Source organism: Tachyglossus aculeatus, unplaced genomic scaffold, assembly GCF_015852505.1.
Source record: "Tachyglossus aculeatus isolate mTacAcu1 unplaced genomic scaffold, mTacAcu1.pri scaffold_149_arrow_ctg1, whole genome shotgun sequence".
NCBI classification, from domain to species: Eukaryota; Metazoa; Chordata; class Mammalia; order Monotremata; family Tachyglossidae; genus Tachyglossus; species Tachyglossus aculeatus.
In genome coordinates this window covers 629,975-641,919 of record NW_024044872.1, presented here as the reverse complement: position 1 = coordinate 641,919, position 11,945 = coordinate 629,975, and the positions used below count along the sequence as shown (strand labels likewise).

Sequence of the window (11,945 nt, the reverse complement as noted above, 5' to 3'; positions counted from 1 at the left end):
AAGGCCCTTACCCAGAAATATAGCCAATATTTGTCATTTAATAACTTATGTAAATAGTTTATCTTAAATGCTTTATGTAAAATACCCATCATCCATAGCAGTCCAAAACCAAACTCACATTAAGCAATATCTGCTACCTGAAAGACTTAGGCATCCCTTAGATATGAGAAAAATCACTTACCTGCCCTATCAGAGAGGGCTCGTGGAAAGAGAAAGTGTCTGAGAGTCAGGAGACATGGTTCCAGAGCCAATTCTGACAATGACCAGCTATGTGACACTGTACAATTCAGTGAAGCTCTCTGAGCTCAGTTTCCTCATCAGCAAAATGGGGATAAGATAGCAACTCACCTTCACTCTTAGATTCTGAGCCCCATGTGTGACAGGGCTATAACTGATCTGATTATCTTGAACCTCCCTCAGTGGTTGTCACCTAGTAAGTGTTTAATGAATATTATTGTAGCCTCTAAGAAGACAGAGATTGGCAGGGAGAGAAGACACTCATTCCCTTCATGAAATAATACTGGCATTTATTAAACACATATTCTGGCCTACAGAATCCCACATCAGACTCACTATCCCTCATTCCCCGGGATCCAAGGATCCAAATATGGGCTATTCAAGGTTTCCTACTTGGGAGATTTCAAGTACAAAATTTATATGGTCCCTCTCTTTTGTTATCATATTTTATTTGAGGATTTGTATTGTGACCTGGATCATTGTCATTTGTAGTATTTTTTCATATGTGTGTGTGTGTGTATGTGTGTGTTGTTGTTGTTGTTTTTTAATCTGCGATACAGTCCACTAGAAAGACCATAGGACTGGGAGTTAGGACATTGAGGTTATAATCCCAATTCTGCCACTTGCTTGCTGTGTGACCTGGGACAGGTCACCTAATCTCTGTGCTTCAGTTTCCTCACCTCTAAAACTGGGCTTCAATATCTGTTCTCCCTCCTCCATGAGGGAAAAGGACTGTGTGAGTTCTACTTATATTGTGTCTACCCTAGGGCTTAATGTACATCTTGGCACATAGTAAGCCCTTAACAAATTTCAGAATTATTGTTATGATCTGAGTACAGTGCCCGGCACATAGTACAGGCTTAACCAACACCATATTTAGTATTATTATTGTCTTTCCACTCCCTTTCACTCAATAATATTTCCTAAAAGCAGAGCATTGCCCAAAAGGCTTAATAATTCATTCATTCATTCATTCAGTCGTATTTATTGAGCGCTTACTTTGTTCAGAGCACTGTACTAAGCACTTGGAAAGTACAATTCAGCAACTGGTAGAGATAATCCCTACCCAACACCGAACTCACAGTCTAGAAGGGGGTGACAGACAACAAAACAAGTACAGAGGCATCAATACCATCAAAACAGATAAATTGAGTATAGATATATGCACATCATTAATAAAATAAATAGAATAATAAATATGTACAAATATACACATGTGCTGTGGGGAGGGGAAGAGGGTAGGGCAGAGGGAGGGAGTAGGGACAACAGGGAAGGGAGGAGGAGCAGAGGAAAAGGAGGGGCTCAGTCTGGGAAGGCCTCCTGGAGGAGGTGAGCTCTCAGTAGGGCTTTGAAAAGGGGAAGAGAGCTAGTTTGGCAGATATGAGGAGGGAGGGCATTCCAGAGCAGACCTAGGACATGGGCCAGGGGTCGACGGTGGGACAGGCTAAAACAAGGCACAGTGAGGAGTTTAGCAGCAGAGGAGTGGAGTGTGCAGGCTGGGCTGTAGAAGGGGAGAAGGGGAGTTAGGTAGGAGGGGGTGAGGTGATGGAGAGCTTTGAAGCCAATATTGAGGAATTTTTGCTTCATGCAAAGGTTGATAGGCAACCACTGGAGATTTTTGAGGAGGGGAGTGATATGCCCACTTCTAGACTGTGAGCCCACTGTTGGGTAGGGACCGTCTCTACATGTTGCCAACTTGTACTTCCCAAGTGCTTAGTACAGTGCTCTGCACACAGTAAGCGCTCAATAAATACGATTGAATGAATGAATGAATGCCCAAAGTGCTTCAGTAGAAAGACAATCCAGGCAGCAGAGTGAAGTATAGACTGAAGCGGGGAGAGACAGGAGGATGGGAGATGAGAAAGGAGGCTAATGCAGTCATCCAGTCGGGATAGGATGAGAGATTGTACCAGCAAGGTAGCAGTTTGGATGGAGAGGAAAGGGCGGATCTTGGAAATGTTGTGAAGGTGAGACCGGCAGGCTTTGGTGATGGATTGGCTGTGTGGGGTGAATGAGAGAGCAGAGTCTAGGAGGACACCAAGGTTATGGGCCTGTGAGACGGGAATGTACAAGAAAGGTAAAAAACACAATCTCTACCCTCAAGGACCTCACAATCTAGTAGGGCACAGCAACTCCCACTAAAAGAGTCGTCAGTAAACCCACCAATAGTCCTTATTGAGATTCTCCATGGACAGAGTGCTGTACTAAATGTTTGGTCGAAACATGATCTCTGAGCTCCAGGAGATCACAATCTAACAAGGGACCCCAACCCCTAAAATACAAGTAGTCGATCAATCCACCGCATTTATAAAATGTCTGTGTAGGGAGAGCACTGTACTAAGGGTTTGAGAGAGGATTATAAGAGACAAAAGACACAATTGCTGCCCTGAAGAAGCTTGCAGGCTCACAGGGAAGATCTACACAACATAGTTTTCAGGTAGGAAGTAGAAGTGCTTGAATAGTAGAAGAAGTATTAGAGAACTGTGTCCGACCCCATTATCTCGTAACCACCCTAGTGCTTAATACTGTGCTTGAAAACATAGTAAGCAGTTAACAAGTGCCATAATTATTATTTAAGTTGATTTGTGCAACGGTGTAGAAGGACCCTGGGTGTTCATGGTTGCTGTAGAACCATGAACCTTTATCCTTTAGCACATTTCCCACTACTTTAGGAAGGATAACTTGGACACCAAGCTCGAGAAGGCATGGTGCACGTCTTTATTCCTCAGGGTGTAGATGACAGGATTCAGCATGGGGGCGATGATTCCATAGAAGAGAGAGACCATCTTTCCCCGGTCCAGCGAGTTGGGGGACGGGGGCTGCAGGTACATGTAGATGGCCGTCCCGTAGAAGAGCGAAACCACCAGCAGGTGAGAACCACAGGTCCCGAAGGCCCTGCGGCGGCCCTCCATGGACGGGATCCTCAGCACGGCCTGGGCGATGAAGCCATAGGAGATCAGGATGAGGATCACGGGGATCAGGAGGAAGAGGACGCTGATGAAGAAGAGCTCTGCCTCATTGGCCACGGTATTGGCGCAGGACAACTTCAGCAGGGCGGGCACCTCGCAGAGGAAGTGATCTACTCGGCGGCGACCACAGCGGCGAATCTTCAACGTCCATGTGGACTGGAGAGCAGAATTCCCAAAGCCACTGAGCCAGGAGGAGGCTGCCAGCTGGAGGCAGAGCCTGTGGTGCATGATGGCAGGGTAGTGCAGGGGTCGGCAGATGGCCACGAAGCGGTCCAATAACATGGCCCCAAGAAGGAGACACTCAGTGGAGCCCAAGGCCAGGGAGATGAAGAGCTGAGCCACACAGCCACCATAGCTGAGCATCTTTTGAGCACTGTGAAGGTTGACCAGCATTTGGGGTACGATGCTGGTGGTATAACAGAGGTCCAGAAGGGAGAGGTTGGTGAGGAAGATGTACATGGGGGTGTGGAGTCGGGGGTCCAGCCGACACAGCAGGATGGATGATGGTCACTTTGCCTAGGATGGTCAGGATGTAGGAAACCAGAAAGACCACAAAGAGGGGCAGCTCCAGCCAGGGTCGGTCGGAGAAGCCCATAAGGATGAAGCCCTGCAGGGTACTCCCATTGGCCCTGTCCATGCTTGCTTTGCTCTAGGACACCTGCGGGGTAAAAGAAAAAACAGAGAGAGGTGACAATGATCCACTCATACAATCTCACGTCTAGGATCAGCAACGTTCTAGCAGCAGAACACTGAGGGGGAATATGGGGTCGCGAAGATGGATCGTTGTGTTTGGGTGTGGGGAAGGAAGGAAATATATATGTCTTTTAACATCCATGGAATCCCACTGAGCTCAACTCACATTCCCTTCATCATGCACTGAGTGAGAGACAGGAAAAAGAGGACTAGAGAGAGAGAAGAGAAGAGAAAGGGAAAGAAAGAGCGGCAGAAAGAAAGGTGAAGATGAGAAAGAGAATGAGGAGGGGGAGAAAGATTAGTCCATCAGTAAATGTTATTTATTGAGCATTTACAGCATTATATTAAGTAAGCGGGACAGTATAATACAGTGGGTAGAGACAATTCCTTCCCTCAAGGAAAGGGAGGAAATAGGAAAAGTACAACCACAGTAAGTGCTCAATAAATATGACTGAATTAATGAATGAGTACAAACTCCTTATGGGCAGGAAATGTGTCTACCATCTCTCTTGTACTGTAATCTCTCAAGCACTTAGTAGAAGTGCTCTGCACACAGTATGCTCTCAATAAATGCCATTGATTGCTTGATTGAAAAAGTGATAGAAAGAAGAGGGGGGAGAGAGTCAACTGTCTTTCATAGTCATAAAGATGTTATTGACAGTGAAATTCAACTACAAGTATGAGAATTCGTTGTCTTCTTTTTTGGAAACTCAAGCACAACAATGTCACTGTTTATGTCTCTGCATTTAAAGGGAGAGAGTTGAGGAATTTTTAGACTACTACAAATAGTATCAACAACCCAACCAAATTACTCGGAGTCCAAAAGTGTCCTTTTGGTCTGCATAGCAGGATGCAAATCATAGAATAGATTTGATTGGATCCATTTTCTCCAGATTTGATACATTTTCTCCAGGCTAATTTAAAAAAAGAAGTTGACTATACCATCCAGGATGAGCTGCACCAAAAATAATGGCCCGTGTTTTCTTTTCTTAAATATGTCTAATTTGAAGGATGTCAGAAGCCGAGTTTTGAGACCTTTCTAGTCCTTTTCCTATTTCATTATCCATTAATAGAATGTACTGAGCCACTACTTTGTGAAGAGCACTGAACTAGGAGTCTGGGAGTGTACAATAGTGTAAGCATACACAGTCTCTACTCTTTGGAGTTTACAATAAAACAGTCCTTTATATCCATCTCCAGTCACACCTGAATTCATTTAAGTCCCTTTTCTTACATTTAAATATCCATAAACATGGAAAACAACTAGTCTTCATTTTCCACATTAATTCATTCAATCGCATTTATTGAGTGCTTACTGTGTGCAGAGCACTGTACTAAACGCTTGGGAAGTACAAGTTTGCAACATATAGAGACGATCCCTACCCAACAGCGGGCTCACAGTCTAGAAGGGGGAGACAGACAACAAAACAAAACATATTAACAAAATAAAATAAATAGAATAGATATGTACAAGTAAAATGAATAAATAAATAGAGTAATAAATATGTACAAACATATATACATATATACAGGTGCTGTGGGGAGGAGAAGGAGGTAAGGTGGGGGGTTGGGGAGGGGGAGTAGGGGGTGAGGAAGGAGGAGGTTCAGTCTGGGAAGGCCTCCTGGAGGAGGTGAGCTCTCAGTAGGGCTTTGAAGGAAGGAAGAGAGCTAGCTTGGCAGATGTGCAGAGGGAGGGCATTCCAGGCCAGGGGGAGGACGTGGGCCGGTGGTCGACGGCGGGCAGGTGAGAACGAGGCACAGTGAGGAGATTAGTGGCAGAGGAGTGGAGGGTCTGGGCTGGGCTGTAGAAGAGAGAAGGGAGGTGAGGTAGGAGGGGGCGAGATGATGGAGAGCCTTGAAGCCGAGGGTGAAGAGTTTTTGCCTGATGCATAGGTTGATTGGTAGCCACTGGAGTTTTTTGAGGAGGGGAGTAACATGCCCAGAGCATTTCTGCGCAAAGACGATCTGGGAAGCGGTGTGAAGTATGGATTGAAGTGGGGAGAGACAGGAGGATGGGAGATCGGAGAGGAGGCTGATGCAGTACTCAGGAGGCTGATGCAGTAATACTATCATTAATCAAATGACGGTATTTGTTGAGCACTCACTGTGTGCAGAGCACTGTATTAAGCACTTGGGTTATGGATACGAGGTGTGGATAAGCCCACTGTAAGCCTAAAGACTGATACCAAGGCAATATTCAGACCATCTATCGCTGTCTCTGTATAGAACATTCCTAATGCCTTTATCTTTCACCCAATGGACTTCCATTCGTATTCCTAAATTTAATGATAACGTATTAGTGACCCTGGTCAATCTAGAGCAGTCTAAAAAGTTATTGGCAATGTCCTTGGTTCCTTTGCCCAGGTGAATGAGAAAGATATTATCTGGATCATTTTATCAACCCTTAAAATTCCCTGTATCATGCCAAGTGTATTCCACATTCCATTATCCCTAGTTCCTGGTAATAGAGGGGAAATAAAGAGAATTGAGAAGTTTGAGGAAAAGATAAGACTAAGCTAGAGATATCAATTCAGCTCAGAGAGATGGAAATCCCTTGATGTCTTTTCTGAGTGGTTCTCTACGCTGGTTTCAGATCCAATTAGTGCTAACCTTCTCACTGTGCCTCAATCTCACTACTGTCGCTGCCAACCCCCAGCCCACATCCTGCCTCTGGCCTGGAATACCCTCCGTCCTCTATTCTGACAGACAGTTATTCTCCCCCACTTCAAAGCCTTACTGAAGGCCTATCTCCTCCAAGAGGCCTTTCCAGACTAATCCCCACCTTTCCTCATCTCCCACTCCCTTCTGTGTCACCCTGAGTTGCTCCCTTTGCTCTTCCCCCCTCCTAGCCCCCCAGCACTTATGTATGTAACTGTAATTTTATTTATTTGTATTGATATCTGCCTCCCCCCCACCCCCACAGACTGTAGACTCATTGTGGGCAATGAATATGTCTGTTTATTGTTGTACTGTACCCTCCCAAGTGCTTAGTATAGTGCTCTGCACACAGTAAACGCTCAATGAATATGATTGAATGAATGAATCCAACTTACCTCCATTCCATTTATGGAAGGGGAACTGAAAAGTCCAAGGTCAGAAGTGAACCAGCTCAGCTTCTCAGAGCAGAGTTGTGCAAATCTGGCTGAGGGCAACGACAAAAAAATCCTGAGATACCAGTGAAGTGATCTGGGATTATTAAACCACTGCACTGAACCCAAGCCTAAAGGGCAAAGCCAGGATGTGTGAACAATTTTATGGAGACCATAGATGCTGCAGTTTTGGCAAGAGGCATGATTCATTAACTTTTCAAGTCTAATTAACCCTAGTGTCCAGAGGGAAATATCTGGGGACTGGAGGAGAATCAAGAATGATTATTCCCTCTAGAGATGATTTTTCCCTCTCTCTCCCCCTCACCATCAGATGGGCATGAGCCCATGAGCCTTGCTGCTGTCTTCAGTGACAAACCCTAAAGAGCCTTGGGAAAAATCACAAGAGCTTCGGCCCTAGGCAAAATATTATACTGATTCAAGAACACAAAGCATTAGCCCCAGACTGTAAAGACATGACATATGGTTGTGTGTGTGTGTGTATATATATATATATATATATGTATTATATATCATATATATATTATAGAGTCAGCCTTCACATTTAAAGACACCACTAATGATGAAATGTGTAGCTGAAAATGTCAGTGAGGGACCCAGAATTCCAGCCACATTCTTACCCAAAATATCTGTCCCTTGTGTTGTCCTGCTTAGTGTTTGCGGTGCTTGGTGCCATTGTCTCTTTTTATCACTTTTTCTTTCATTCCGTAGAGAGTCACTCCTTTCTTAATTGTGTGTTGTTGTTAGTCTACCCTTGGAGATTTTTTTTTTTTAACAGGGGCCCCAAACCCTCAAAATACGAGTACTCATTCAATCATCCCATAGGATTTATTGAGCATCTACGTGCTCAGAGCACAATACTAAATGTTTGGAAGAGTACAATAAGAGATAGAGCAGGCCCTCTCCTACTTCTGACTCTTTTACTCCCTCGCCACCACTATAGGGAAACAGTGTGACCTAGTGGAAAAAGTACAGGCCTCAGAGTCAGAGGACTTGGGCTCTAATCACAGCTCTGCTATTTGCATGCAGTATAACCTTGGATAAGACACTTAAATTCTCTGTACCTCAGTTGCCTCATCTGTAAAATGAAGATTAAATCATCATCTGTCCAGTTCAGACTATGACTCTATGTGGAGCAGGGACTTTGCCCAACACGATTATAGTGTATCTACCCCAGTTCTTGCACTTAGTAAGCACTTAACAATTAGCAATGAAAAAGATTGCTAGGGAAGAATATCCCTATTTCATATAGTTCTAAGGTCCATCGAAGATGGGGATTCCACAGCTTCCATTTATTAGTCCATTGCAACTCTCTAATTGTTGTACTAAAAGTCCTGGGTCTCTCCTTTTCATTCATTCAATATTACTGACTGCTTACTGTATGCAGAGCACTGTCCTAAGTAATTGATAGACTACAATAAGAGTAAAGGACCCAGGACTTTGAGGTAAGTATCAGTGGTTGCAATGAAAACAAGATTGTGTGAAATGAAGGGAGCAAGGGACTATAGGTGCTGGGCCCTGCAAGACCCTATTAGGGCTAAAGAGTTTCAGCCATCCTTAAGAATTTAACTGACTTGCCAAGGTCACACAACAAGCAACTGAAAGAGCCTAGGTTAGAACCCAGGAAAACTGAGCCTCAGTTTCCCCATCTGTAAATTGGGGATTATATCTTTGTTCTCCCTACCTCTTAGATTACAAGCCCCATATGAGGTCTGGAGACTGTGTCTGATCTTTTTTTTTTTTGTCTTCCACATCATGTGGCATAAGGTAGATACAAAATATGTATAGGCATATAGGAAGTACTTAATAAATACCATGACAAGCTAGCTGACATAGCTATCTTACTTGACGCTCCTCTCCTGCTCGCCCTGGGCTGACTCTTTCCCACCACTATTTCCCTGGCCTTGCCACAGTTTCCCTTATTTCACCACAGATTCCACCATCATTAACCATGTCACTACCACCCTCTCTTGGGAGATTAGGACATTTGTATGAAGCGCTATGTACCAAAGCACTGTATAAAGTAAGATAATCCAATCTGATTCAGTCTCTATCCGACAAAGCTGCATGGGAAGCAGCCTGGCTTAGTGGAAAGAACACGGGCTTGGGAGTGAGAGGACGTGGGTTCTAATTCCAGCTCTGCCACTTGTCTGCTGTGTGACCTTGGGAAACTAACTTAACTTCTCTGTGACTCCGTTACCTCATCAGTAAAATGCGGATTAGGACTGTGAGCCCACGTGAGACAACCTGATTACCTTGAATCTACTCCAGTGCTAAGAACAGTGCTTGGCACATAGTAAGCGCTTAACAATTACCATAATTATTATTATTGTTATTAACAAAGCCTAGTGGAGAGAAGACAGGACTGGGAGTCAGGGGACCTGGGTTCTCTTGGCTGGGCGGCCTTGGGTTTATGACTGGGGCTTGCTGACAGTAGTCGAGGGCTGTGGGACCAGACCAAAACTGCGCTCCGTGCAGGCCAGGAGGAGATGATGTGGCGGGGCTGGGGATGGGAACAGAGAAGATGCTGTTTTTCTCCTGGTTTCTGTGTGCCCCACTAGGTTCCAAATATTACATTTTCACTCAAACAAGGCTGCCCAGAGTCCAGCAATCACAGCAGTCACTGCCATCATCTTACCACCCCCTGCCAGTTCAATCAGTCCCCCTGCTGATCTGCCACTTGTCTGCTGGGCGTGACCTTGAAAAAGTCACTTATCTGTACCTTGGTTTCCACATTCATATAATGGGGATTAAATCCTAATCCTGCCTATTTAGACTGTGAGCCTCATGTGGGGCAGGGACTGCAGCCACCTGATTATCTACCCCAGAGCTTAGTACGGTGTTTGGCACAAAACAAATGCCCAACAAGTACCATAATAATAAGAATAATGATTATTCTTCTTATTATTTTTATTAGGTGTCACAGGAGCAACCAAGACCATCCGCCTCCCTGGCTTCATCTTCTCCCCAGCCTTCTCACTGCATCCTTGACCTCTCTGTTTCTCAGGGTGTAGATGAGAGGGTTGAGGCAGGGGGTGACAACGACGTAGAAGAGGGAGACGAACCTGCCCCGGTCCTTAGAGATGCTCTTAACTGGCTGGAGGTACATGAAGGCGATGGTTCCAAAGAAGATTACCACCACCATGAGGTGGGAGAAGCCGGTCCGGAATGCCTTGACCCGCCCGGCGGCAGACTGGAGCCTCAGCACCACCCGGGCGATGTGCCCATAGGAAGTGACAATGAGGGAGACGGGTGCCAGCAGAAAGATCACACTTGTTGCAAACATCTCAGCCTCGTTGGGGGCAGTGTCCCCACAGGCGAACCTAATGAAGGACGGGACTTTGCACTGGAAGTGGTCCAGCCTGCGTCTCCCACACAGGGGCATCCTGAGGGTGACCGCCGTACCCACTATGGAGTTGGTGAAGCCACTCACCCATGTCAGAGCGGCCAGCTGCCTATAGAGACATGGCAGCATGAGCACAGCATACCGCAGGGGCTGGCAGACAGCAACATAGCGGTCATACGACATGACGGCCAACAGGATGCGTTCGGTAGAGCCCAAAGCCAGTGCAATGTAGAGCTGGGCAAAGCAACCTTTGTAACTGATGCTTTTCCCTGGTCCCCACAGGTTGACCAGCAGTTGGGGGATTGTGGTGGTAGTGAAGCAGAGATCCAGGAAAGAAAGATTAGAGAGGAAGAAGTACATGGGCTTATGGAGCTGGGAGTCCAGGTAAGACACCAGAATGATGGCTGTGTTGCCCATTAAAGTCAAGAAGTAGAAAATAGAGATGACCACAAAGAGAACCTTCTCCAACCCTGGATGGTCAGAGAAACCCAGCAGGATAAAGGCACTCCCAGAGCTCTGGTTGGCTTCGCTTAGCTCCATTCTGCTCAGGATATTTGGGACAGAAAACCCATCCAAGATTGAACACTCGACCCAACTCTAAGCCCCATATGGAACCGGGACTGCCTCCATCCTGTTGATGTTGTATCTACCCCAGCGCCAATACATAGTAAGCTTGGCATATAATAAGCATTTAACAACACAATTATTACTAGGCAACTTCCAGAGAATATGTTCACTGTTCAGATGAGCATAGTAAGCTTGGCACATAGTAAACACTCAACAAACACCACAATTATTATTAGGCGACTTCCAGAGGATATGCCACTGTGCAGATGAGCATTAGTCAGATTTGCCCCTGTTCTTCACTTCTCTGGGTGTCCTGAGCAAGAGAGGGAATTTGCAAACCAGGACTCTTAGGGGCAGAGGTGGAGTGTTGATTCTGAGGGTTGTGACTTGAAAAATCTGAACTCTCAGGAGAGACTGATGTGATGGTTGGAAGTGGCATGAGGATTCTTCAGTTCGTTTCTGGAACTTTGCTTGTCCTTGGACTTTAGTTTTCAGGTCTTTGGTTGTCTGGGGATAAAGCCAAATCAGTCAATCCATTACTCTCGGGCTGTATTCTCATCTCCCACTCATGTCTAACTCTAAATGGTACCAGTCGTAACGGGTTCTACCTATATTGTTAGCCTTCTTATTCAAAGAAAATGCCACAGATGGCTAAGTTCCCCTATGAAGGTCTCTTTGACGCTGAAAAGGCCGATTCAGGAACCCATAATCCCAGCCACAATGGGCGCACAAAAGGATTGTTCTTTGCTGCTGTGTTATAGTACATAAAGTCTGTAGCATCTGGTGGTGTTCTCTACTTCCTCATCTATCTTCTTGACATCAGGGTCTATCCTAGTCTTGAATCTCTTCCAAAAAGAAGAATATAGAGTCTCTTTCTGCTGCCTTTTCTAATGCCACATCACCACAAGTCACACAGCTCTTCTTTAAGAGATGCAGTGGCTCAGTGGAAAGAGCATGGGCTTGGGAGTCAGAGGTCATGGGTTCTAGTCCCGGTTCCGCCACATGTCTGCTGTGTGACCTTGGGCA

At 45.5% G+C, this 11,945-nt stretch overlaps 2 protein-coding genes across 2 annotated transcripts; both read right to left on the bottom strand.

Annotated features, from left to right (window-relative positions):
• Positions 1-2,900: 2,900 nt before the first annotated feature.
• Positions 2,901-3,843, bottom strand: LOC119923149 (olfactory receptor 2B2-like). The gene is given in 2 exon segments (XM_038742669.1): positions 2,901-3,707; positions 3,709-3,843. Coding segments are annotated over 2 exon segments (942 nt in total).
• Positions 3,844-9,962: 6,119 nt separating this feature from the next.
• On the bottom strand, positions 9,963-10,892 carry LOC119923150 (putative olfactory receptor 2W6). The gene has a single exon (XM_038742670.1). It carries the CDS (start codon positions 10,890-10,892, stop codon positions 9,963-9,965), a length of 930 nt encoding a protein of 309 aa, XP_038598598.1.
• Positions 10,893-11,945: the final 1,053 nt, after the last annotated feature.